Raw genomic sequence first — 27,614 nt, 5'->3', positions numbered from 1 at the left:
CTCTTGAAGTATTTATTGTGGGGTTCCTAGTATATAGAAAGAAAAAATGAGGTCAAGTAAAAGTTACACTTTGTTTTATTTTACTTTTTGTCTTCCAATTAATTCTCTTAAGCTCTGCAAGTGAATACCATATTTCAATTGCGGCCAATGAGACGGTCCCTGAAATCATTAATTCTACTGAGGACCTTGGAAACGAAATTGATATCTTCTACTTGGTAAGAAATTACTTCTAAATTAGTGTTGTGAAAGAGGTATTTGTAAGTTTAGAAGTTAAAGTATTAACAGACACATACAAATATGTTGGTTCAACAGTTAATCTCTATATTCCAGCATATTTTCCTTTATAATTTCTTTAAATTAAATTTATATAATTTATTTAAATTAAAATAAATCTATAATTTAAGATAGTTTTATTTAATTTTTTATTTGGGGCCTCCCTGGTAGCTCAGATGGTAAAGAGTCTGCCTGCAATGCAGGGGGCCTGGGTTCGATCCATGGGTAGGGAAGATCCCCTGGAGAAGGGAATGGCACCCCACTCCAGTATTCTTGCCTGGAGAATCCCATGACGGAGGAGCCTGGTGGGCTACAGTCCGTGGGATCTTAATTTTGTCTGGGCTGGGTCTTCGTGGCTGCACCGGCTTTCCTCTAGTTGTGGAGAGGGGGGCTGCTCTCCAGTCGCAGTGCGGGGCCTTCGAATTGCCCTGGGTTCTCTCTTGCTGTGGAGCACGTGGGCCCAGCAGTTGCGATTCTCGGGCTCTAGAGCAGGGCCTCTGTATGGCACACAGGCTTAGTTCCTCCACCGCATGTGGGATTTTCCCAGACCAGGGATCAAACCTGTATCTCCTGCATTGGCAGGCAGATTCTTTACCAGTGAGTCACCAGGGAAGCCGTAACATAATTTCATTTAAATTGATGATAATTATACTTTCAAGCAACTTAAAAGACCCAGAGCTCTAATTCCCTCAGAAGACACAAATTAGTTAGAATGACTTCCTAGGAGAAAATAAGGAACCAAGTAGACTCTACCTATAACCACATAGACTTTATTTGCATTTTTTAGTATAACTCAAAAAACACTTTTAAAAAAATAACATGACTATTTCAAAAATTGTCTTGATAATTTCCTTTACTGAACAAATAAATTGGTAACTCATCCTGCTTATTGCTACATTTTATGTGTTATACCATAACTTACGGTGTTCCTACTAATGTCTCCATAAATAATGTTTTATGTTACAACCTTTATTTTTATTTTTGAACCCTTCATAACAAGCTTTTCCTAACCATTATAGTAAATAATTATGGAGTTGAGCCAGGCTGTCATTTTAGATCATGCCTACTTACAGATACAGACTCAAGTTATTGTTACTCAAGTAAAAAGCATCCAACTCAAGTGACGGGTTTAAGTCTGTATTCAAAAGAATGAAATAACACAGCATTGTTAGAAGATGGTCTCAGGGTCTTTGGGAATTGGCTATGATGAAAAAGGAAATTCTCTTACAAAGTGGAAATAAATGTATACTATCAAGAATATTTTATTGTTTTTATTTGTGCCCTTTGCTGAAATGCCTCAGAAAGTTAGTATAACTGCCTGTCACTCTACTACTGGAATAAGGTTTTGAAATGTAGGCTACCAGTTTTTTCTAGGCCCATTTACTTTTCCTAGATTAGAGAATTCAGCAAACAAGGAAGAAAGGAAAGAAGAAAGGAAGGAAGGAAGGCCAATTCTCTGTCCAGTGCCATAAAATCCTCTACATTCATTTTGGGATTCAAAATATTATACAACTTAATTAATCAATTAAGAAGCAAAATCTTATGTAAGACAGAAAACTTGCTGTTGAAAGAAGAAAAGGTTACGTTTCTTTTTCTCTTTTTCCCTGTAGATTAGAAAAAGTGGGCATTTTCCAATGCCAGAACTTAAACTGACAATTTCATTTCCCAATGTGACGTCGGATGGTTTTCCTGTACTGTACCCAAGTGGATGGTCATCTTCCGAGGTAATCGTGTGTGCCTCAGAGTTATGCTTCTTTTCTACTGCACACTTACCAAGAGGGATCATTCATGTTTGGCAATGTCTATCATTCACAGATCCTTCACATTATTTTTCAAGTCATTTTTCCCTCTGATATCTCATCTGATAAAAGACATGTTTTTATTTCATAGAACGTCAACTGCATACCCAGTAACCTTCAGGATCCTTTTGGTATCAACACTGGGAAGAAAATGATGATATCCAAATCTGAAGATATCAAACGAGGCACCATTCTGGTAAATTCACATTAGCAAGACAAGCGCTCATTTTACCTCATGCTTTCTAAGTGAATAAATTCAATATCAACCTAAAAATAACTATGATGTAGACTATTTGTAATATACTATCTTTCATCGAATGGCATGAATACTAATTTATACCTCTGGGCATTTAAACAGGACTGCAGTGCGTGTAAATTTGCCACCATCACGTGTAACCTGATTCCGTCTGACATGAGCCAAGTGAATGTTTCACTTATCTTATGGAAACCAACTTTTATAAAAGTAAGTGATTGTATAGTTCTCTGCAATAATTGAATAATATGAACAAATATTCATCACTTAATAAAACAAAGCAGAGTGCTTCTTTAGAAAGAACATAAGACTGGAAGCCTAAACAAATGTGATCCAAGCCTTAGCTCTACTAAATCAACTCTTTGGATGTCATTTTCCTTGTCTGTTGGGCTTCCCTTGTGGCTCAGCTGGTAAAGAATCTGCCTGCAATGCAGGAGACCTGGGTTCAATCCCTGGATTGGGAAGATTCCCTGGAGAAGGGAAAGGCTACCCACTCCAGTATTCTAGCCTGGAGAAGTCCATGGACGGTATAGTCCATGGGGTCGCAAATAAGTCAGACACAACTGAGCAACTTTCACTCACTCACTTCCTTGTCTGTTAGTAACTAAGTTACTTCCAAGGTCCCCTTTCATATATATGCCTTTTTTTTTTTTTTGCTATTTTTTTTTTTTAATTTTGTTTTATTTTTAAACTTTACAATATTGTATCGGTTTTGCCAAATATCAAAATCAAATATCTGCCACAGGTATACATGTGTTCCCCATCCTGAACCCTCCTCCCTCGTCCCTCCCCATACCATCCCTCTGGGTCATCCCAGTGCACCAGCCCCAAGCATCCAGTATTGTGCATCAAACCTGGACTGTCGACTCGTTTCATATATGATATTATATGTATTTCAATGCCATTCTCCCATATCATCCCACCCTCTCCCTCTCCCACAGAATCCAAAAGACTGTTCTATACATCAGTGTCTCTTTTGCTGTCTCGTATACAAGATTATTGTTACCATCTTTCTAAATTCCATATATATGTGTTAGTATACTGTATTGGTCTTCTTTCTGGCTTATTTCACTCTGTATAATAGGCTCCAGTTTCATCTACCTCATTAGTACTGGTTCAAATGTATTCTTTTTAATGGCTGAGTAATACTCCATTGTGTATATGTACCACAGCTTTCTTATCCATTTATCTGCTGATGGACATCTAGGTTGCTTCCATGTCCTGGCTATTATAAACAGTGCTGCGATGAACATTGGGGTACACGTGTCTCTTTCAATTCTGTTTTCCTCAGTGTGTATGCCCAGCAGTGGGATTGCTGGATCATAAGGCAGTTCTATTTCCAGTTTTTTAAGGAATCTCCACACTGTTCTCCATAGTGGCTGTACTAGTTTGCATTCCCACCAACAGTGTAAGAGGGTTCCCTTTTCTCCACACCCTGTCCAGCATTTATTGCTTATAGACTTTTGGATCGCAGCCATTCTGACTGGTGTGAAATGGTACCTCACAGTGGTTTTGATTTGCATTTCTCTGATAATGAGTGATGTTGAGCATCTTTTCATGTGTTTGTTAGCCATCTGTATGTCTTCTTTGGAGAAATGTCTGTTTAGTTCTTTGGCCCATTTTTTGATTGGGTCATTTATTTTTCTCAAATTGAACTGTAGGAGTTGCTTGTACATTTTTGAGATTAGTTGTTTGTTGGTTGCTTCATTTGCTATTATTTTCTCTCATTCTGAAGGCTGTCTTTTCACCTTGCTTATAGTCTCCTTTGTTGTGCAGAAGCTTTTAAGTTTAATTAGGTCCCATTTGTTTATTTTTGCTTTTATTTCCAATATTCTGGGAGGTGGGTCATAGAGGATCCTGCTGTGATGTATGTCGGAGAGTGTTTTGCCTATGTTCTCCTCTAGGAGTTTTATAGTTTCTGGCCTTACGTTTAGATCTTTAATCCATTTTGAGTTTATTTTTGTGTATGGTATTAGAAAGTGCTCTAGTCCCAGCACCACTTGTTAAAGAGATTTTTTTTAATCCATTGTATATTCTTGCCTCCTTTGTCAAAGATAAGGTGTCCATATGTGCGTGGATTTATCTCTGGGCTTTCTATTTTGTTCCATTGATCTATATTTCTGTCTTTGTGCCAATACCATACTGTCTTGATGACTGTGGCTTTGTAGTAGAGCCTGAAGTCAGGTAGGTTGATTCCTCCAGTTCCATTCTTCTTTCTCAAGATAGCTTTGGCTATTTGAGGTTTTTTGGATTTCCATACAAATTGTTAAATTATTTGTTCTAGCTCTGTGAAGAATACCGTTGGTAGCTTGATAGGGATTGCACTGAATCTATAGATTGCTTTGGGTAGTATACTCATTTTCACTATATTGATTCTTCCAATCCATGAACATGGTATATTTCTCCATCTATTAGTGTCCTCTTTGATTTCTTTCACCAGTGTTTTATAGTTTTCTATATATAGATCTTTAGTTTCTTTAGGTAGATATATTCCTAAGTATTTTATTCTTTCCGTTGCAATGGTGAATGGAATTGTTTCCTTAATTTCTCTTTCTGTTTTCTCATTATTAGTGTATAGGAATGCAAGGGATTTCTGTGTGTTGATTTTATATCCTGAAACTTTACTATAATCATTGATTAGTTCTAGTAATTTTCTGGTAGAGTCTTCAGGGTTTTCTATGTAGAGGATCATGTCATCTGCAAATAGTGAGAGTTTTACTTCTTCTTTTCCAATTTGGATTCCTTTTATTTCTTTTTCTGCTCTGATTGCTGTGGCCAAAACTTCCAAAACTATGTTGAATAGTAATGGTGAAAGTGGGCACCCTTGTCTTGTCCCTGACTTTAGAGGAAATGCTTTCAATTTTTCACCATTGAGGATAATGTTTGCTGTGGGTTTGTCATATATAGCTTTTATTATGTTGAGGTATGTTCCTTCTATTCCTGCTTTCTGGAGAGTTTTTATCATAAATGGATGTTGAATTTTGTCAAAGGCTTTCTCTACATCTATTGAGATAATCATATGGTTTTTATTTTTCATTTTATTAATGTGGTGTATTACATTGATTGATTTGCGGATATTGAAGAATCCTTGCATCCCTGGGATAAAACCCACTTGGTCATGGTGTATGATCTTTTTAATGTGTTGTTGGATTCTGATTGCTAGAATTTTGTTAAGGATTTTTGCATCCATGTTCATGAGTGATATTGGCCTGTAGTTTTTTTGTTTTTTTTTTGTGTGTGTGTGGGATCTTTGTCAGGTTTTGGTATTAGGGTCATGGTGGCCTCATAGAATGAGTTTGGAAGTTTACCTTCCTCTGCAATTTTCTGGAAGAGTTTGAGTAGGATAGGTGTTAGCTCTTCTCTAAATTTTTGGTAGAATTCAGCTGTGAAGCCATCTGGACCTGGGCTTTTGTTTGCTGGAAGATTTTTGATTACAGTTTCAATTTCCGTGCTTGTGATGGGTCTGTTAAGATTTTCTATTTCTTCCTGGTCCAGTTTTGGGAAGTTGTACTTTTCTAAGAATTTGTCCATTTCTTCCAAGTTGTCCATTTTATTGGCATATAATTGTTGATAGTAGTCTCTTATGATCCTTTGTATTTCTGTGTTGTCTGTTGTGATCTCTCCATTTTCATTTCTAATTTTATTGATTTGATTTTTCTCCCTTTGTTTCTTGATGAATCTGGCTAATGGTTTGTCAATTTTATTTATCCTTTCAAAGAACCAGCTTTTGGTTTTGTTGATTTTTGCTATGGTCTCTTTTGTCTCTTTTGCATTTATTTCTGCCCTAATTTTTAAGATTTCTTTCCTTCTACTAACGCTGGGGTTCTTCATCTCTTCCTTTTCTAGTTGCTTTAGGTGTAGAGTTAGGTTATTTATTTGACTTTTTTCTTGTTTCTTGAGGTGTGCCTGTATTGCTATGAACTTTCCCCTTAGGACTACTTTTACAGTGTCCCACAGGTTTTGGGTTGTTGTGTTTTCATTTTCATTCATTTCTATGCAAATTTTGATTTCTTTTTTGATTTCTTCTGTGATTTGTTGGTTATTCAGCAGCGTGTTGTTCAGCCTCCATATGTTGGAAATTTTAATAGTTTTTCTCCTGTAATTGAGATCTAATCTTACTGCATTGTGGTCAGAAAAGATGCTTGGAATGATTTCAATTTTTTTGAATTTACCAAGGCTAGATTTATGGCCCAGGATGTGATCTATCCTGGAGAAGGTTCCATGTGCACTTGAGAAAAAGGTGAAATTCATTGTTTGGGGATGAAATGTCCTATAGATATCAATTAGGTCTAACTGGTCTATTGTATCATTTAAAGTTTGTGTTTCCTTGTTAATTTTCTGTTTAGTTGATCTATCCATAGGTGTGAGTAGGGTATTAAAGTCTCCCACTATTATTGTGTTATTGTTAATGTCTCCTTTCATACTTGTTAGCATTTGTCTTACATACTGCGGTGCTCCCGTGTTGGGTGCGTATATATTTATAATTGTTATATCTTCTTCTTGGATTGATCCTTTGATCATTATGTAGTGACCGTCTGTCTCTTTTCACAGCCTTTGTTTTAAAGTCTATTTTATCTGATATGAGTATTGCGACTCCTGCTTTCTTTTGGTCCCTATTTGCATGGAAAATCTTTTTCCAGCCCTTTACTTTCAGTCTGTATGTGTCCCCTGTTTTGAGGTGGGTCTCTTGTAAGACAGCATATATAGGGGTCTTGTTTTTGTATCCATTCAGCCAGTCTTTGTCTTTTGGTTGGGGCATTCAACCCATTTACGTTTAAGGTAATTATTGAGAAGTATGATCCCATTGCCATTTACTTTATTGTTTTGGGTTCGAATTTATACACCATTTTTGTGTTTCCTGTCTAGAGAATATCCTTTAGTATTTGTTGGAGAGCTGGTTTGGTGGTGCTGAATTCTCTCAGCTTTTGCTTGTCTGTAAAGCTTTTGATTTGTTTTAATGAATTTGTGGGGGAGAAAGTGTTCTCCCCATCCTACTCCTCCACCATCTTAACTCCTCCCCTATATATGCTTTTTTTAAGTTTCTCTTATTCTTTCCTTTGCACTTTCCTTAACACCTTAGAATTCAGTTAAGAAAGAATTGGGGAAGGTGAAGGTGGGATGATTTGAGAGAATAGCATTGAAACATGTATATTACCATATGTGAAATAGATCACCAGTCTAAGTTTGATGCGTGAAACAGGGCACTCAAAGCCAGTGCACTGGGGCAGCCCTGAAGGATGGGATGGGGAGGGAGGAGGGAGGGGGGTTCAGGATGGGAGACACATGTATACCCATGGCTGATTCATGTCAATGTATGGCAAAAACCACTACAATATTGTAAAGTAATTAGCCTCCAAATAAAATAAATAATTTTTTTAAAAAAAGAAACAAAGAGTCATAGAGAGACAATCCTTGACAGCATTAACAAAGATTAGAGCTAATGTATATTATAAATTTACTGCATTATGCTATCTATCTATTTTGGAGGACATTTTGACACTTAATAAAGTCAAATCCATCTGACAATTGGCTACTGTAAAACTTAATCCATTGTATTTTACATTATTTGTTTCTCTGTTAAAAGTATTTTGTTAATTATATGAAATTTCTATTTTTTAGATTTGATTATATTAAGTTGCTATTTTTAATAAATCATTATTGAATATTGGTAATTTCAATTTAATTCTAAACACATTTCTACATAAACCTCATTACCAGAGAGTAGCTATGCCATACCTAACTACATGAAAAGAGGGCAGGGTTTGGAGTTCATTTTGCAAAGGAAAAATTTTAATAGAAACTGTGTTATTCAGAAAAATTCTTCATTCTGTAATAAGGATCTAAGTGAGAATCTGAGTGCAGAGAGGAAGGGTGGATACACAGCCATCACTTCCTACCACAAATGCCATCTGGATGTTATATGCTTCAATCTCAGAAAAATTGTAGTTTGAAAAACTGCTCTAAAACACGGCTAGCTCTCATTGTGACTAGCTCCTTATATTGAAAACAAATTGTTTGCTTTGCAGGCACATTTTTCCAGCTTAAATCTTACTGTAAGGGCAGAACTTCAGAGTGAAAATGCAACACTAGTTCTAAGTGCTGGCAATCAAAAAAGAGAGGTAAGTGTGACTCCACGTTTTGAAAACATTATACATTTCACTCCATTTGTGACGTAACATTCTATATTTGCTGATAGTCCCTAAAGCACTGACTAGAAGCGACTCAGCAGCAGCACCAGCACTGTTGTCAATGAGTGGCAGACACTTTCTGCTTCAAATTACACTTGATTAGCTTCAAGTGTGATTTCAGTCTCCTTTTTTGTGAGAAACTTGGAAAAACCATGATATTTACTATTAACATGCCATGTTTGACTTTATTACTTATAACCATCACAGGAAATTGATGTTTTTATTCTTACGTTGATAACATATGATGCATCTGTCATTTTCATCCTTAAAAACTAACATTACAAAATGCAGTTGACATCTGAAGAGCAGACTTGAAAAACAATTTCTTTCCAGAAAATGCCTTTACACTGAATAGGAATACTTGTAAATTTATTTTTAAATTTTCTTCATTTAGCCATTGGGAAATAACAAACAAAAAATGAAGTAATATTCCCTGACACAAATTCATGCTGGAGTTCTTCTTAAAAATAAAATGGTTTGTTTTTTTCTCTTTTGTCCTATTGTAAAATAAGGTCAAAACACCTGTTAAACATGTGGGCAGTTGAGCATAATTTCCCTATTTATCATGAGAGTTTAAATTTTTCATATGGACATCATGAGTCATAAAATTATATTTGAAACTACCAAAAATTGAGAAGTTTTCATTTTTTATTTCAAATTAGTGTGTGTTAGTCACTCAGTCATGTTTGACTCTTTCTGACACCTTGGAATGTAGCCCACCAGGCTCCTCTGTCCATGGAATTCTCCAGGCAAGAATACTGGAGTGGGTTGCCATTTCCTTCTTCATCAAATTAGTATCTATTTAAAATAATTACAATGTCAGTGACTTCTGATAAGTATTTACCTTTAAAGAATATATGCATCATTTATCTAGATATAATGTTTACTTTATAAACAGCACTTTGCTTGATATATTAAAAGTTGTTCCACATGTAGAGAAACTAAAATTTTACCAGTAAGCACCAAAGAAAAACTATATATTATATTGGAAAGGATTTGGAAAGAGTATGTTTGATTACTAAATACATTTTGTTTAAATTTTATAATTAGCTTTATTTTCCCTAAATGTTACTTAAATCTTCCCACAGAGCCATTTTTGCTATATTTTATTCTAAAGAAAAATTACACTTAAACTGTTAAAATTACTAAAAATTATCATTTCATAGTTGTATGATCTTGGAGAAGTCACTGATTGCATCCAGACTTCCATTTCTGTGCCTCTGAGTTCAGGGAATTATTTTAGATGTGCTTAAAGTCTGTCTTCAAAGGTCTGATTCCATGTATGTCTATATTCTTGCCAGCTCTGTCTTCTAGATGCATGAGCAGTGACCTACTCAGAGTCAAGTGAGGGATCTGGATCAGGTTCCACTCTATGCAAATATCTTCCCTGTTAGTTTTCTTTTTTACCTCTAATCTTCCCCTCAAGGTTAAGGAATGGAGATGTTCCCCATTAAAGGGAGATACAGAACCTTGAGGTATTATTGGTCATTGATAGCTACCCTAAGGAGAAGGCAATGGCAACCCACTCCAGTACTATTGCCTGGAAAATCCCATGGACGGAGGAGCCTGCTAGGCTGCAGTCCATGAGGTTGCTAAGAGTCGGACACAACTGAGCGACTTCACTTTCACTTTTCACTTTCATGCATTGGAGAAGGAAATGGCAACTCACTCCAGTGTTCTTGCCTGGAGAATCCCAGGGACAGGGGAGCCTGGTGGGCTGCCGTCTATGGGGTCACACAGAGTCGGACACGACTGAAGTGACTTAGCAGCAGCAGCAGCTACCCTAAATTAGTTGTTTTTTTTTTTTTTTTCCCCTCAGAAACATAAGGGATAGGACACAGAACAGACAAGCTTTATTGAGGGTTAGGTGCCACACTCAGAGAGCTTGATTAGCTGGAACACTAAAAACTGTCTCCTTGAAGTTTACTTCAGTTAAGATATACAGATGACACCACCTTTATGGCAGAAAGTGAAGAAGATTTAAAGAGCCTCTTGATGAAAGTGAAAGAGGAGAGTGAAAAAGTTGGCTTAAAGCTCAATATTCAGAAAATGAAGATCATGGCATCCAGTCCCATCACTTCTTGGCAAATAGATGGGGAAACAGTGGAAACGGTGGCTGACTTTATTTTGGGGGGCTCCAAAATCACTGCAGATGGTGATTGCAGCCATGAAATTAAAAGACGCTTACTCCTTGGAAGGAAAGTTATGATCAACCTAGACAGCATATTAAAAAGCAGAGACATTACTTTGTCAACAAAGGTCTGTCTAGTCAAGGCTATGGTTTTTCCAGTGGTCATGTATGGATGTGAGATTTGGACTATAAAGAAAGCTGAGTGCTGAAGAATTGATGCTTTTGAATTGTGGTGTTGGAGAAGACTCTTGAGAGTCCCTTGGACTGCAAGGAGATCCAATCAGTCCATCCTAAAGGAGACCAGTCCTGAGTGTTCATTGGAAGGACTGATGTTGAAGCTGAAACTCCAATACTTTGGCCACCTCATGCGAAGAGCTGACTCATTTGAAAAGACCCTGATGCTGGGAGGGATTGAGGGCAGGAGGAGAAGGGGATGACAGAGGATAAGATGGTTGGATGGCATCACTGACTCAATGGACATGGGCTTGGGTGGACTCCAGGAGTTGGTGATGGACAGGGAGGCCTGTCGTGCTGTGGTTCATGGGGTCACAAAGAGTCAGACACAACTGAGCGGCTGAACTGAACTGAAGATCTAATTTATAGACGCTAAGAGAATGTCAACTGGAATAGACAGTGTGGTATAATAAAAAATGCATTGAGGAAATGCATGCACAAATTTGTTCATCTGTACCCTTGAGATTTGTGCATCTTACTGTATGAAAATTATATCTCAATTTGTTAGCAAAAAATAAAGCATATTAGAATTAGAATTAAAGTTAGAATTAGAAGACTCCTTCAGGTTTATATGTCAACAACCTGTGACAACCTTCCAGTCTAAACTTAGGCTACTATGATAATGCACTGAAGGCTATGAATAAACCTTTAAAACATACAATACTACTCATTCTCCCTGAGTGAAATTCACCTCTACCCTTGAGAATTTTGATCATATGTAGTTTACTCGTTATGTATGAATTTCTGGAGGATAATATTGCAAAATTGTTTTGGTAATAATGAATATGACATGATTAGAGATTTAGAATAGATGAAGGGCCTTTTAAAATGTGAACTCATTTTCTCTGTATGTAGTAATGAGATTGAGTACACTCTTTGGTAGAAAATTATAGCCTGCAAGAACTCAGTGTACTGGAAGTTCTAAGGGGTGTTTATCAATGTTAACCATCTTGTTTAATCATTTTCAGCTTGCTATCCAAATATCCAAAGATGGGCTACCAGGCAGAGTGCCACTGTGGGTTATCCTGCTGAGTGCTTTTGCTGGATTATTGCTATTAATGTTGCTCATATTAGCACTGTGGAAGGTAAGAATCAGAGTTCCTTAGACTTTTCTACTTCAGTTGTCAACAGCATATTGGTGAAACAAATTATGACTTATCCATGCTTTGGGATATAGTATTGTGTAGCCATTAAAAACACTGAAATGATAACCAAGACAAAATTAAAAAGAAAAACATATATCTCAAATGCTGTACACAACTTGAAACCACTTTTGTACAAGAAAGAAATAGACATATCCCCAAATTATGGAAGATCTCTCTAGAGATTGGGATTATAGGGGACTTTCATTTGTCTATAACACTGGAAATTATAAATTAAGTGTGCATTATTTTTATAAGCAGAGAAGAATGAAAACTCCCTTTTATAGAAAAAAGAAAAGAATGCATTCCTATGTCAGTTTAAGAACATAGAAGCAACAGAATTATGGTTAAGATAAAGCCCTATCCTAATCACATATCTTTATGTATCTTAAAAATTAAATGCTCTTTAATATATAAAAATACCACATTTTATGCAATAGTTGCATGCCTGAGTGAGAAATGAGGTATTTGTTCAATTAGTTGATGACACAGAAATCTTATACTTTTACACACTCCTGTTTCAAATCCTCCTGTAAAACTAACTTATTTTTTGTCTAGTCAATCTATATTTACATATCAACAGATGTTTATTTCCATATCAGTAGATGTTTTGCTTAAATTAAGATATGCAAAATCTTTCAATCTTTGTATCTTTTTCAAATTAAGCAGAAATGAAATGATAGCTTTTAGGATAAATTTAATAGAGAATAAAATCTCATAGAAAAGTTGAATTTAATGTTTTTCTAATGAAATATCAAACTGGCATTTATTCTAGCATTTATCACCCTATATTTTATTGTTTTGTTCAAAAGTAAAATTATCAATATGTTAAAAATAGAGATTGTGGCTACATATTCATTTTTGTGATAGCTGAGCAACAGAATTATCTTTTAATCAAATAGTTTAAATAGCAAATTTCTCTCCCATCAAATTACCACCTGCTACTACCCATTCTGACTTACCATAACTATCTTCCTCTTTTCAGGAGGTTATTCTCAGAGAAGATGAACACAGCTGTGTTAAAGATGTATGTCAGGAGCATTTAGTTTAGTAAATAGAATCCATAGCTTTTCTCCAGCAAAGTCTCCAGGACAGAATTCTCCACCATCTCAGACCTGCAGCTCTTCCTCCTGCTTTGCAGGGTATCCACGCTCTGTCTGTAATACCTGGCTTTGCCACACTGTGGTACCCAAGGCCTGGCTTAGCAGTGTCAAGGGTGTGCTTGGAACGTAGAAAATGGTTTCTTTGTTTGTAAGCACCTGTAATAGGACATTTTACTGGTGATTTCTTTCAGTATGGTCTTCTAAGCACAGCACTTGCTCATACAGTTTTAGGACACTGCTGCCAAGGGAAGAGGGAAGCCAGAGCTGATATCTGAGTAGTCTCTCTAGCTGCATACCTCTCCTTAAAGCTAACAAATAATTTTCAGCCCTGTTTCTTGGTCATCAGTCTGAAAAAAGCTGGAGAAGGAAATGGCAACCCACTCTAGTATTCTTGCCTGGAGAACTCCATGGACAGAGGAGCCTGGTGGGCTATAGTCCAGGGAGTCACAAAGGGTTGGACACAACTGAGCGACTAACACTGAAAAAAGCATAAGTGTAAAAGCAAACACCTTCTTCCATCCAGGATATGACTTGATGATATGTTCTGATGGCTTCTTAGATCTTCTTTTTAAGCCCAAAGGTTTTGCAGCCTTTGGACACTCCTGACCTGTAGGTTCAGTTAACTCAGTCACATCAGTGGGAATGCCAGTAATCAGAATGGTATTTCCACAGTAGAGGGGAGGCAAACTAGCACTTATTGAGTGTTTACTGTGTACCAGGAACTGTTTTCAGCTTTTCCACTTTAGATATTAACATCAACCCTATGAGAAAGACACTATTATGGACCTCATTTTGTAAGCAAAGAAGCTGAGGCATAGAAAAAAATATGTTTCCCAAAGTCACATGGGTTGTCAGTTTCAGAGTAGAGAATCATCTGGGCCATTTCACTTTTGTGTCAGCGCTACTAACCCCCTCACTCTATGGTCTCCCTTGCTTCTAGTTACTCTGTTTTCTTTACAGTCTTTTCAACTAAGTCTTTTAACTATATTTTATACCTGGGGACACTGAAGCAAATGGAAGTTAACCCCTCTAAGAGTTCTCATCTAGTAAGGGACTGGGTTGAAGCAATGCCTTTATCTAGTATAGTCCTCTGCTGCACTCTATGGGGCAAGCTCTTTGCTCTGGAGCTCCAGGCATTGATTTTGCTCAAGAAGGTCATGAACTCCCTGAAATATATAAAAATATTTGGTATTGGAGTGATTGTCCCTGGTTGGGTTCAACCTTTCAGCAGCTCTGTTATACTGGAAAGATTACTTGCCCTCCTCTTGCCTGAACCTCCCTGAAGCATTTGGTCTGCAGCAAGCTCAGAAAAGCTACCCTCATCCCCACACACCTTTTTAGACTAATTTTAGACTAGTGGAGCAGAAACCTCAGGACTAGTCTTTCTTCATTCTTCTTCCAAACCCCAACTGTGTGGGAGTTCATCAAAACTCTCAGTTTGAGATTTTGTGCAGGAAGCAGGTGAAAGATTCCTCCTGGAACTAGAATTCGATTTCAAAAGGCACAGTCTCTGTAACTTTATCTTCATAGCATGCATCGAAGAGATTAAGACTTGACAAAATCTTAGTAGGTGCTTACTATACTTAACCTTGATGGGCGAAGGCTTTAGAGGACACAGGTTTAAATAGATTGGAAAGTATGTCCTGAAATCTGGTAACACCTGCTAAGGGAGAAGCTCAGTCATCATAACCAAAAGGATAGAATGATATGGTCCACAAAGGAACCCTGAGAAATCAGATTGCTCCTGTCTTAACTTGATCTTACACTGATGTCTAAAGAGCCACCCTTAATGATTTATTTACTAATCCTATAGCTTTGTTCCCTCATCCAATATGCACATTGTGAGGGGAGTGTGAGTGGGGGATAGTACTGCTATCTAGTAGCCTTTCATATGTTAATATAAATGTTTTGATGATGGACAGGGAAGCCTGGTGTGCTGCAGTCCATTGGGTTGCGAAGAGTTGGACAGGACTGAGCGATTGAACTGATAAATGTTTTCATTCAACACTTATTCCATATTACAACCGTTGAGCACGTATTTCTGCCAGGGACTGTTTAATCAGACTTTTGCCACAGGGTTTTTAATTAGGGGGGAATACAAATAAGATCATTAAGTAAAAACAAACAGAAAAAGAAAGTGAAAACTATAAAGCAAGTTTGGGTACTAGAAACAAACTTAACTTGTTACAAATGTTAACTAGAATTGGCCCTGTCCAATTTGAAGCTATGAACATGTATCTTCCTAGTTTTCACTCTAATTACCCAACTTGCACTGAAAACCCAATGTTAATAGAATCAGTTGGGTGGAAAACTTTTGTTAACAGGAGTTAAGTTTTAAAACTAAGCTTTTAATGTATGAAAGCAAAGGAAGGTTGAAAAGAAGCAAAAAAAAAAAAAACAACTTGAGAGGGAAGAAGAAAAGATCAGGAACTGGGCAGGGCAGGAAAGAGAAAAGTCATGATTCACCACCTGCTTTTGTGAGAGCTTTGTCTGATTTATTTTCGACTCAGGACATGCAGGTACAAGTTCCAAGCCTTAATGGTTTGTGAATCCAGAATGCGTAGATTTGGCTCAGAGAAAAAGGCCTGATACATGTAGGAGAATTTGTATTCTAGGGAAGACACATATATTGTTTCTTCATGTTCATTTGTTCTATCGTCACCTCTTTTGTGATGTCCAGTTCAGTTCAGTTCAGTTGCTCAGTCGTGTCCAACTCTTTGCGACCCCATGAATCGCAGCATGCCAGGCCTCCCTGTCCATCACCAACTCCCGGAGTTCATTCAGACTCACGTCCATCGAGTCAGTGATGCCATCCAGCCGTCTCATCCTCTGTCGTCCCCTTCTCCTCCTGCCCCCAATCCCTCCCAGCATCAGAGTCTTTTCCAATGAGTCAACTCCTCGCATGAAGTGGCCAAAGTACTGGAGTTTCAGCTTTAGCATCATTCCCTCCAAAGAAATCCCAGGGCTGATCTCCTTTAGAATGGACTGGTTGGATCTCCTTGCAGTCCAAGGGACTCGTGATGTCTACCACCAACTAAATTCTGGAGTGGAGGAAGACATAAAGCCCTGAGTAAAACTTCTCTAATTTAAAATTGCATACTTTTCACCATTTATGCCCTTAGAAGTCTCAATTGTTTTATAATAATTAAGAAAAAATAGGATTCCCTTGCATAATTTACCACAACTTTATGATTAAAAGAGACCTTCCCTGGTAGCTCAGTCGATAAAGAATCTGCCTGCTGTACAGGAGACCCAGGTTTGATCCCTGGGTCAGGAAGATCCCCTGGAGAAGAAAATGGCAACTCATTCCAGTATCCTTGCCTGGAAAATCCCCTGGACAGAGGAGCCTGGCAGGCTGCAGTCCATGGAGTCGCAGAGAGTCCGGCACGATTGAGCAACTAACACTTTCACTTTCTTTCATGATTAAAATGACATGAAGGTGCCACATAAAGAATTAACTCATGGTCTTTGCTTGAACTATTATAATCCACTCTCAAATTTTTTAAAAGAATACAGATTTAAAAGAATATTTCTCTAGGACCTTTTAAAAAAATTTTTTTAATACCCATGTTAGATTAGAATATTGCAAAGGTTCCTTCCAGCTCCTATCCTTTTTTTTTAACGTAACAATATAATGGGCACAGTCATGTCTGACGCTTTGCAACCCCATGGACTGTAGCCTGCCAGGCTCCTCTGTCCATGGATTTTCCAGGCAAGAATATTGGAGTGGGTTGCCATTTCCTTCTCCAGGAAATCTACCCAATCTAAGGATCCAACCCTCATCTCTAACATCTTCTGCATTGGCAGGCAGATTCTTTATCCTTTTTTTAAAATTATTATTCTATATAATTGGAAATAATAAAGCACTTGTAATTTTTATCACAATGCATCATGAAAAGTGATCCACGTTCATCACTACGTGGAATTTTTCATATGTTCAATTACTTCATTTTCATATCCAAATGATACAGGGTGTTTTCAAGAGTCTTTTTATGTCAAGCCTACATAGATGGATGTGCTAATACATTTAAAGTTAATCCAGGGCTTCCTTTGTGGCTCAGTGGTAAAAAGTCTGCCTGCCAGTGCAGGAGACATGGGTTCAATCCCTGGTCCAGGAAGAACTCACATGCTGTGGAGCAACTAAGTCCATGTGCCACAAATTCTAAGCTGGTGCTACGCAGGAACCACAGCTGCTGCGCCCATGCACAGCAACTCCCGGAGCCCACTCCACAACAGGACAAGGCACCACAAGGAGAAGCGGAAGCACCACAACGAAGAGTAGCCCCCGCTCACCGCAACTAGAGCAAAGCCCGCGCAGCAACGAAGACCCAGCACAGCAGAGCCAAAAATAAAAATATATCTTTTTAAAGTTAACCCAGACAACTCAGAAATCTCCCCAACCTCCTAGCCATAGTGTACCTACCAGATTCACCATCATCTCTAATGACCTCAATTTATGACCATTGATTATTCGATGGAAATTTCTCTGACATGTGCTTAAAAAAGAAAGATGATGGCAAAGTAGAGACAGGGCTGGATAACTACAGTTTACGTGTTTCCCAAAATATTTTTCCAGAGCCCTTTAAGTTAGTTTGCTACATAGATTAGTTTTTTGGTTTTTTTTTTAATCTGTTCTTCTGTATCATCTAATCTACTAGGGGGGGTTGTTTGTGGGTTTTTTATTTTTTTTTCAATTTTATTTATTTATTTTGGCTGCACTGGGTCTTGGTTGCAACGCACAGGCTTCTCGCTCTGGTGGCTCCCCTGTTGCAGAGCACAGGCTCTAGGCCTGCAGGCTTCATTAGCTGCATCAGTCAAGCCCAGTAGTTGTGGCACAGGGGCTTAGTCTCACTGAGGCATGTGGAATCCTCCCAGACCAGGGATCGAACTCAACTCTCCTGCATTGGCAGGCGGATTCTCAACCACTGGACCACCAGGGAAGTCCAATAACTGTCATTTCTTGACGTTCAATATTATCTAATAGGTCAGTTGAAAAGAATACCTCTTGATTATTTTATTTGTATGCCCACAATTGCTAACATTTTACTAAGCTAAATTTTATCTGAGATTAATATTTATTACCTAAATTCAAATAACTAATTGTGTTATGTTTCATATTTTCTCTAAGATTGGATTCTTCAAAAGACCACTAAAGAAGAAAATGGAGAAATGAAATATTTGGAAGAGAAGAAATAATTATTCAATAATCCTCAGGTTTGCCTCAAATATGTGACAAGAAATTAATAAACGCAATCAAAGACATAGTCACATAACGTTATGTAATCCATCAGGGATTAGTCACTTAGAAAATAACAGATCAAGCAAGATCCAAAAACAGTACCGTAAAGATATATTTTATAAAATGTTGAAAAATATTTTTAAATAATTACTCATTTTTGTTGAGTAAGCAAAATTACAAAGTGTTTTGAAGATGAAAAATAACCTGTACAAATATGTTTATATATTAAATTACCAAAGTATTTAAGGAATACAGAAAAAGATTTTTATGATCATTGAAATATTTACTTTCAAAATAGTATAAATTAAGCTTTTTCCATTGATTCCTGATGGATATCCACATTCAGCATGATAGTCAACATTTGTAAATGCAAAGAAAGGAATTTTACCTGAAAAAGATCACTTCCCCCCATTTAAATGAAAAAAATTTTCCTATATACAGTATAGACTGAAAATAGAATCAAATCACAGAGAATACAGTCAGCATCTTTGTGTTGGGTTCTGTACTTGGAAAATTTTCTTTTCCAAAGTGTTTGTAAAATAGTACAATTGAGCTGAAATTTTATCTAGGAGAGAAAATCAAGAAAGACTTTTGAAAAGCAAGTGCACTGAATGGATTAATTTAAGCTTTTATATAACACAGTTTTGATATTGAACTCTGAAACTCAAAACTCTTTTATACTAAAAATAACAGCAGTTTTATGTGACATAGCACTGATTTGTCGTGAAAAATCATGTGTGCGGTATATGCAAAAATGATTTCTGATAATGTTGATGGATGCTGCAGAAATGCTGGTCATCTTTTCTGGGCAACTTTTGAACATGAAGGGTCCCAGGATGTAACCCAAAGTAAGAGTTGATTCAACTCTTTGGTACATGGTTCATTCAAACCCTCAAGCTGTGAGAGTATGTTTATTTTTAATCTTTGTAAAGGTATTTAATTTTCCAAACACAATTCTTTTTATGAAAAGGCAGTATTTCATTTCAGTATTGCATTTTACCAACAAGCCACTGCTTTTGTGAGTGTGGCATATCAATATTTAAATATATCTCCAGAAATGCATTTTAAAGAATTTCAAGTTTGAAACCTCACACCAACAGAAAGACATCACACTTTTGTATGAGCTTCTTTGTTCTTGAAGTAATCATTATGGTGCATCGGACTCTACTGTAGCATAAGTTCCTAGGTTGCTCCATTTCTTGGAAAAAACAACAACAAATGAATGAATGTATGTGTGAACTACTGCTGTAAAATTGGCTGCTACTTCTGCAGCAACTCCATCTCTCTACCTGATTGACTGTCACAAGATCAGAATCCATACTCATCTAGAAAATCCTGGGCTCTACTTTTCTCATAAAGCAGCAAATCAATGGAAAATAATCAAATGCCACGGATTTCTTTTTTAAAAACTAATTTCCAGGGAATTATCTGTGGACTCAGAGGCAGCCTACCCCATGGCTCTCTACGTCTGCATCTAAAATCCTGATGGTCAAAGACAGGCACCTGGGGAGTGCTGAGGACATCAGTGGCTAAAAGAAAGTCTGTCTCTCCAGAGATTTCGTATCCTCTTGCTGGCCTGTCATTTGTTCAGAAATGTCCCGTATTAGAATTTTCTTCATTCCCACCACCTGTGTCCAGGTTCCAAAATCATTCTTTCCACCTGTCATTTGCCTGCTCAACGAAGCATCTCTCGTATTCGGGGTCATCACGGTGCACACCCCCAGTGCACAGCCTGCTTAGCAGCTCTGCTCCAAGCTCAGCACATTCTTTGAAATAAATCTGATAGATAAAATTTTTTTTAATTCACACTTGTTCTCTGACTCCTAGATAAGGCATTCACTGAACCAGGAGTATGCAGATTTCAACTAAATATATTGTTAACCCAAAGGGGAAAAATAGAAAAGATGACATTTTTAACATATTAGAAAAGAGGGGAAGAGGTATTTGGCCAGATCAAAGAGCTACTTACAAGCTCTACACAGTTTTCAACATAAGTCATTCATGGTTTTTAAGTAAACGGTTAAATGAGCCAGATATCCTGTTTCCCTAATATTGTAATCTTTTGAGGCTTATGTGTGTATGTGTCTATGCATCTGTGCACGTAGGTGTATAAACACACACGCACGCACACACACACACACGCATGCATGCATGCCCAGACACAGGTTGAAGAAAAAATACCTCAACACCAAGTGACAGTTTACAAGAAATAAACACACAAAAGCTACACCACAAGAAAAGTTTGATTCACCCTCTTTGCATATTCTTTTCACTTTCTTTAATATTTAACTTTAGCATATAGTTATGTAATATCTAGATATCATGAATGTAGAAGCTTGGGCTAAAATAATGTCAGCAGTTATCCCAAATTAGCTTTGTACAGATGTCCTAAAACATAATCAATGATTAGGAAATATATAAAACTCTATTATTTTAAAACATTTAATAAGAAAAGTGATACAATTATGAACTTTTATTGGTTAAATTAAATTGCAAAAAATATTTCTTTTTTTAACTTTGATATGTTTAAAAATTAATTGTTGCTTTTGCTATAGACTGAACTATGTAAGAAGTCCCTTTCCATACCAAACCTATAATGGTATACTGGTAAATTATTTAACAGCTGACTTTCCTGGAGGGAAAAAAAAAATCCCTGATTTGTGTTATTAGCCAGTTTTCATGATCTAAATTGTTTTGTCATGGCCATTTTCAAGCTACTAACATAACCCTAACCAGCTTGTAGAACTCCTGAAAATATATTTGTCAGTTCTCCTGTATCAGTATGAGCTGGCTTCAGCACACCATTGAGATAGACTGCGTGTGTGCTAAGTCTCTTAGTCATGTCTGACTCTTTGCAACCCTCTGGATTGTAGCCTGCCAGGCTCCTCTGTCCATGGGCTTCTCCAGGCAAGAATACTGGAGTGGGTTGCCATTTCCTTCTCCAGGGGATCTTCCCAACCCAGATTAGATGATAATGATATAAATAGATGATAGATGGATATGATAGATAAATAAAAATATAGCATGTATATATATACATACACAAACATGCACAATACAATCAGATTTCAGATTATTCTTAAAATGCTACCCTCAAGCCCAGTAGACAAAGTGCTCACAGTTTCCCATTTTTCCATCTTAATTTCTAACATTGTAATCTTCCTTTAATATTAATAAAATGATACAAACTTGCTGGAAAAGGAAGGAGTTGAAAGTAAAAATGTATATAATTTTGAAGAAATGAAATGAAAATCAGACCTACACAGCCGCAAAGAAGCTGTTTCACTTTCTCTAGGAATCCAGAGCCCTGGAGCCATACCATGAAAGGTCATTCTCTGTAAATATTTGTAATTTCTATGATTCAGTTTGAACTTCAGTGATCCAATTTATTCCGTTATTTTCTCCAAGCCCTAGATTCTCGGGCAATTTAATCTTTGAATATTTTCTGTGTCATAACTGTGTTTGAAATGAGGCTTGTGGGAGGACATACTTTTATTAAATTTGATGTTTATTCAACCATAGTAATTTATAATTTTACCTTTTATAAAACCAATACCTAAGCTTAATTGGGGGAGAAGGCAATGGCAACCCACTCCAGTACTCTTGCCTGGGAAATCCCTTAGACAGAGGAGCCTGGTAGGCTGCAGTCCATGGGGTCGCGAAGGTCGGACACGACTGAGTGACTTCCCTTTCACTTTTCACTTTCATGCATTGGAGAAGGAAAGGGCAACCTACTCCAGTGTTCTTGCCTGGAGAATCCCAGGGATGGCGGAGCCTGGTGGGCTGCCATCTATGGGGTCGCACGGAGTTGGACACGACTGAAGCGACTTAGCAGCGGCAGCAGCAAGCTTAATTGGGAAACAAATATTTGCACCAAAGCAAGAGGTGGTTGCAGAATGCTTGAGTAAAGTTGGGTGGGAGGAGAGGCTGAGAGAAGAGCTGGTGTGTTCTCTGCAGGTGGCCCCAGAAGGATCACAGTTTGCAGTGTGTGCCCGCTGGCATCTGTTCACTGCGCTTTCCTACCGGATATCCTCTCGGTCAAACATGTTGTAATCTGCTCCTTGTGAATGAACTGTCTTTTCTTTGCACAACACTGAGAAAACTAGGGAAGACTCAGGCTCAGAGCATGGTTCCTGTGTCCAGGATAGTCACAGTATTGTTCAAATAAAGAAGCTTCCTGGCAAGTCAGTCTTTTAGAACTAGTATCCTATGTATCCTTCGTTGATTTTCAACACTTCTGAAGTCTCCCTCTATTAGTCTTCTCCCCAAGGGACACGTATGAGAAGACTCCTGGAGAAAAATCTGTTTAAAATATGTGCTCTGTTTGCTGTGAATTCCAGCTGCTGTGACTTGATCACTTACACAGGATGTCAGTTCTCCCTTCTTCTGTAGCAATCTAAAGGGTTGGTACAGTAAATGGAATAAGGGCAAGATGAAAGGCACTTCAGAGATGGAGCATCTTTAAGGAATTTACAAACCATTATTGGGACACTATCAGCAGTGTGGGGCTGACAGGATTTAGCCCTTCCATGGGTCTCCATCAGCACCCCCTAGTCCCCATCCTCATCCATGGAAATTACAATATAAACTAAAATCAAAAAGAGGAGCTTTAAAATCCTCAAAATGATGCTACTACTTTTTAATTAAAATATACAAGTTAACTGTAAACAGCAGGCATTTTCATGCAAACACAACTTTAAGGTGAATCCACTGGGCAACAGGATTCTAATCAGTTTGCTGTCCCTGATCACTTCCTACCCAGAAATTCTGAAACCACCACTGGAAATGAACTCTGCATTCCAGAAGGCTGAAGGCTGCCATTTCTGAATGGGAGCACTGTTGTGCAACATCTTAAGAACAACAGTAAAAAAAAAGTTAAAATCTAACATTGTAATCTGGTGAAAGAGTCAGTATTTTTGATCCTCAATTTAAAATTTAACCTTGAATTTAGCAATTCCAAGCAACAGCCTTTGACCATCAACCTTGAGGAAAAGTACAGGTGTGTGTGGAGGCTCTTCAGTCCCCAGCCCATTGTCCCCACAACATGTGGTCCCCAGGACATCCAGTTCTTAAACCTGAGCTCCCAAACCCACTACATCCCAGGATCAACCCTCCCACAACAAATACACTCTTAAGCACATGCTGAAGTTTTACCATTCCAAAAATATATTAATACAAGAATGAGTTATCACTTCTAATGTTGGGCTCTTTGCTTTGAGATCAGCTTTTTCTTTCCTTTCAAAATACATTAAAGCCTTTCTCCCATATCTGTTAAGTTCAGAACATTATACAGGACTTCCTTGCATTTCCTCTCATTGCAGGGTAGAGAATTTCAATGTCATGCCGACTGGGCAGTAGGACCCAGGGGCCATTTTCAGGATCTCTCTGCTTTCTGCCCTCCAATAGGCTTCTTCTCTTCTCATCTGTACAGTGGGGATGTTTGGTTTTAATCTGGGTCTTCTTGGCAAGGCCATCTGAAGCCTGGTGCCCCTTGCAAGGCCTTGAGGGTTGGATGTTCCTTCTTGGTGAATTGAGTCTTGGAAATCCTTTAATTATCTGACACCATGGAAATCATGGCAATACTGGGCGGATACCAGGGACACTCATAACTATGATTGTGTTTGATGTTACCATATTTCAAATTACATCTTGATGAAAAAAGAGTAAGTCTGGAATTTCAGGAGCTTTTGTGCAAGAGACTGAGACTCCACATTTAATCTTTTATTTCAGTTTGATCTATGCAGAGACTGGGAACCAAACTTTTTAAAGAAATATTCCAAATGAAGAATGAAAGCCAGAATTCAACAGTCCCCTACTGACAGTCCCTGTCCCCAACTCTGTATTTCAGGAGATGGAAAGAGGATTGGATGGGGAACAAGGAGTGGTATAATTGTTTCTTTCTGCTACAGAGTAGCCAAGCAGTAGGGAGTCACCACACAGACACTGATGGTGACTTTCTGAGAGGTCTTAGCATCACTGGCGCAACGACAGGTGACAATCTTCCTGCCGTGTCCCTGAGACATCTTGCATTTTGAGAGACAGAAAAAAAATGTGGGGGAGGGGCTGAAGCTATTTATCTTTTATATACACACCATTACTCCTCAAAATACTGTAAGCATTTTTAGCCCACATTATACCTGGCCACAATACTAACAAATGTACTTCACACAAGTAAATTGTTGATTAAATAAGAGTAAAAGTATATTCTTACCTGTCTGTTAAGTAGGGTTAATTTCCTGAAGTTTAACATGCTTTGGCTCAAATAAAAACAATCATTTGAAGCAGCAACAGCTCAGATCTTCTTCATTCTAGAACCATTTCACACAGTACATCCCGATACTTGGTGTTTAATTGAGAGACACCCCTGCCTTTATTCAAGACGTAACAGCCACCCTCTGTGTTCCTTAGGAGGAACACTGGCCTGAAGGGAGAACGGTGTACTGCATGTTACTAGTGTCCGGTTGTAAAATTGTTAACAGATAGTGTAAAAAAAAGTGTCCATTTTATTAAAAAGAAAAACATTGTATATAATAACTATTGCCCTGAAACATGTATCATACTCACTCTAATAAACTTTTCTGCATGGTCTAACATAAAGTATATTCACTGCTTGTCTATTTACCTCAGAATAAACTCATTAAAATGAACAGCTCAAGGGTGCGTGCATTTCTACATGGCTTTTATTGGACCGACTTGTTAGAAGAAAATATTTTGATTGCATTCAAGAACAAAGAAGCACTAAATCTCTTGATTCTAGTCATTTATTAAGTGCCTGATTTCAACACATGTTAAAAAAGAAATTGGTTATCAGGTAACAATGATTTAAGATGACATAATTAGAAATAGCTGAGGAAGCAAAAAACTATTTTGAATATCCTATATATGGTGCATCCTGTACACTGATTTGAGGTCAGAAGTTTGGTATTTTTGTATAATTCTATCTTATCTTGTACATCAGCTGTGTATTTTACGTCAAGGTAAATGAGCATCCTGTCTTATATGTTAATAAAAAAAATGACTCTTTCAAAGAAAAATGTGACTGCTGTGATTTTAAGTACACGAATTTTGTCCAAGATTAGTATTTCTTCCAGAGCACCAACCTTTTTTTTTTAGCTCCTTGGTAGGTTTCCACTTTAATGCTTCTAAACGGAAAAAACAAAAAGCAAATGCAGTCTGTCTGTGGTGTTTCCTGTACACAATATAGCAATGAGATTAGTGTTTTGCAAACTTGAGACAAAAACCTCAGAATCCATTATTACTACATATCTTCTCCTAATGAGATGTTTTAATAATAAATTATCTGCTGCATAATAATAGATTGGACCACATAGTATAAAACCAAAAAAAACTAAGTGAAAAAGTTATTTTCTCTATTCAGCCTATAGGTTAAAGAAATAATTTCATATATAAGGGCTAGAAGTAAATGCTGGAAGAAGTTTAATAACATGTGTTTATCTTACAAAAGATTATATCCTCAAACTACGCAGTAGAGTGAGTGAAGGAGAGATTTTTATGGAAGAAAAAGACTGACTTATGAAGAGGTTATCTGTAAGGTCCTGGACCAAATTTGTGTCAGTACATGATCCCAATGCACTATCTTTTCTCTCTGACTGTGAGCTCAATAATTCTTTTCCCATTTCACCCTTCACCCAGGAGGAAAGTGCAGTGGAAGTAGTAGAGAGAATCGGGAAATATTCTCTGTAAAAATAAGTGGCAGACATAGAAACGTTATTTTTAAGTCTGGAGCATAGACACAACATTCGCTTTTCTTATCCTTTGTGGTGTCCGATAATAAAGTTAATGTGATAATCATAAGCAGATTTTAGTAACAATGTTCACCAAATAGAAGTGATCGTTAAAGGGACTGCAGATAATTTCTGTTTTCTTCTTTAGAGTAGCTATTTGAATTGTTTTTTAAAAATGAGTGACAATTTTTAGATTAGGAAAAAATCTTTTAGGGTAAGGAAACATTCACATTGTAACGCAATTTGAAATTCAGAAAAAAATAATTTTAAAACAATCATTTCACCAGCACCAGAAATTACTAACATTACGTTATCTTGTTTCTGAGCATACATATTTATTTTTTCCATATTTATATTTTGACATACTTCAAATCACAAAGAAATGGTATGCTGTAGGTTTTTTAATTTTTTAAATTTTTCTTTCATAGTAAAAGGATGATAGCCATCAAATTCTTTCCCTCATCCTAGAATTGGCAACAGGAAGGAAAATTACTCCCATATTCTCTCGTTAATAACCATTATACACATATACACATGCCATACTAGTCCAAGTGTCAAATAATTATTTCTTTAACTACTTCTTGAAGCAGCAGTGGGGCAGGGCAAAGAGCAAGGAGTAAACAGGGAAAGATGGGAAAGGTACTCTCACTAAAAATAATAGCAACTGTGGCCTCATTTATCATACAAAACAAATTTGTTTAGTCGCTCAGTCATGTCTGACTCGTGACCCCATGGACTGCAGCGTGCTAGGCTTCCCTGTCCTTCACTGTCTCACAGAGTTTGCTCAAACTCATGTCCATTGAGTCAATGATGCCATCTAACTACCTCTGTTAGATGCCATCTAATCTCATCCTCTGTCGTCCCCTTCTCCGGCCTCTTCAATCTTTCCCAGCATGAGAGTATTTTCCAATGAGTCAGCTCTTCGCATCAGGTGGCCAAAGTATTGAAGTTTCAATTTCAGAAAATGAATGGTAATATGACAAATGTAATTCTGACCATATCAGTAATAACGTTAAAGGTAAATGGTCTGAACAGTCAAATCAAAAGTCAGAGATTGCCAAACTGATAAAAGAATAAGGTCCATCTATATGTCCTCTAAAAGAGATTCCAAGGCACAAATAAACGGAACAGAAAATTATGGGGGAAAGATACCATGCAAACAGTAACCATAAAAGAGTTGGAGGCAGCTATATTAATATCAAACAAAATGAACTTAAAGATGAGTGCAATTCCATCAGTCAGTTCAGTTCAGTTCAGTCACTCAGTCGTGGCCGACTCTTTGCAACCCCATGAATCGCAGCACACCAGGCCTCCCTGTCCATCACCAACTCCCAGAATTCACCCAGACTCACGTTCATCGAGTCAGTGATGCCATCCAGCCATCTCATTCTCTGTCGTCCCCTTCTCCTCCTGCCCCCAATCCCTCCCAGCATCAGAGGCTTTTCCAATGAGTCAACTCTTCACATGAGGTGGCCAAAGTACTGGAGTTTCAGCTTTAGCATCAGTC

At 37.5% G+C, this 27,614-nt stretch overlaps 1 protein-coding gene across 2 annotated transcripts in view; it reads left to right on the top strand.

Moving 5' to 3' along the window:
• The window catches only part of ITGA1 (integrin subunit alpha 1), a 181,440-nt gene extending 156,431 nt beyond the window's left edge, over nt 1–25,009 (top strand). For both annotated transcript variants that reach the window (XM_061393555.1, XM_061393556.1), the window contains exons 23-30: nt 113–215; nt 1,884–1,997; nt 2,164–2,268; nt 2,431–2,535; nt 8,352–8,444; nt 11,847–11,963; nt 18,252–18,337; nt 24,093–25,009. In XM_061393555.1, coding sequence (XP_061249539.1) covers nt 113–215; nt 1,884–1,997; nt 2,164–2,268; nt 2,431–2,535; nt 8,352–8,444; nt 11,847–11,963; nt 18,252–18,296 — 682 coding nt within the window. In that variant the 3' untranslated portion in view covers nt 18,297–18,337; nt 24,093–25,009. The remainder of the gene's footprint in view (nt 1–112; nt 216–1,883; nt 1,998–2,163; nt 2,269–2,430; nt 2,536–8,351; nt 8,445–11,846; nt 11,964–18,251; nt 18,338–24,092) is intronic.
• The last annotated feature ends 2,605 nt before the right edge of the window (nt 25,010–27,614 follow it).

Source organism: Bos javanicus, chromosome 20 (genome assembly GCF_032452875.1).
Source record: "Bos javanicus breed banteng chromosome 20, ARS-OSU_banteng_1.0, whole genome shotgun sequence".
Lineage (NCBI taxonomy): Eukaryota > Metazoa > Chordata > Mammalia > Artiodactyla > Bovidae > Bos > Bos javanicus.
The sequence above is the reverse complement of the archived record's forward strand: the minus strand, read 5'-3'. Positions and strand labels throughout refer to the sequence as shown.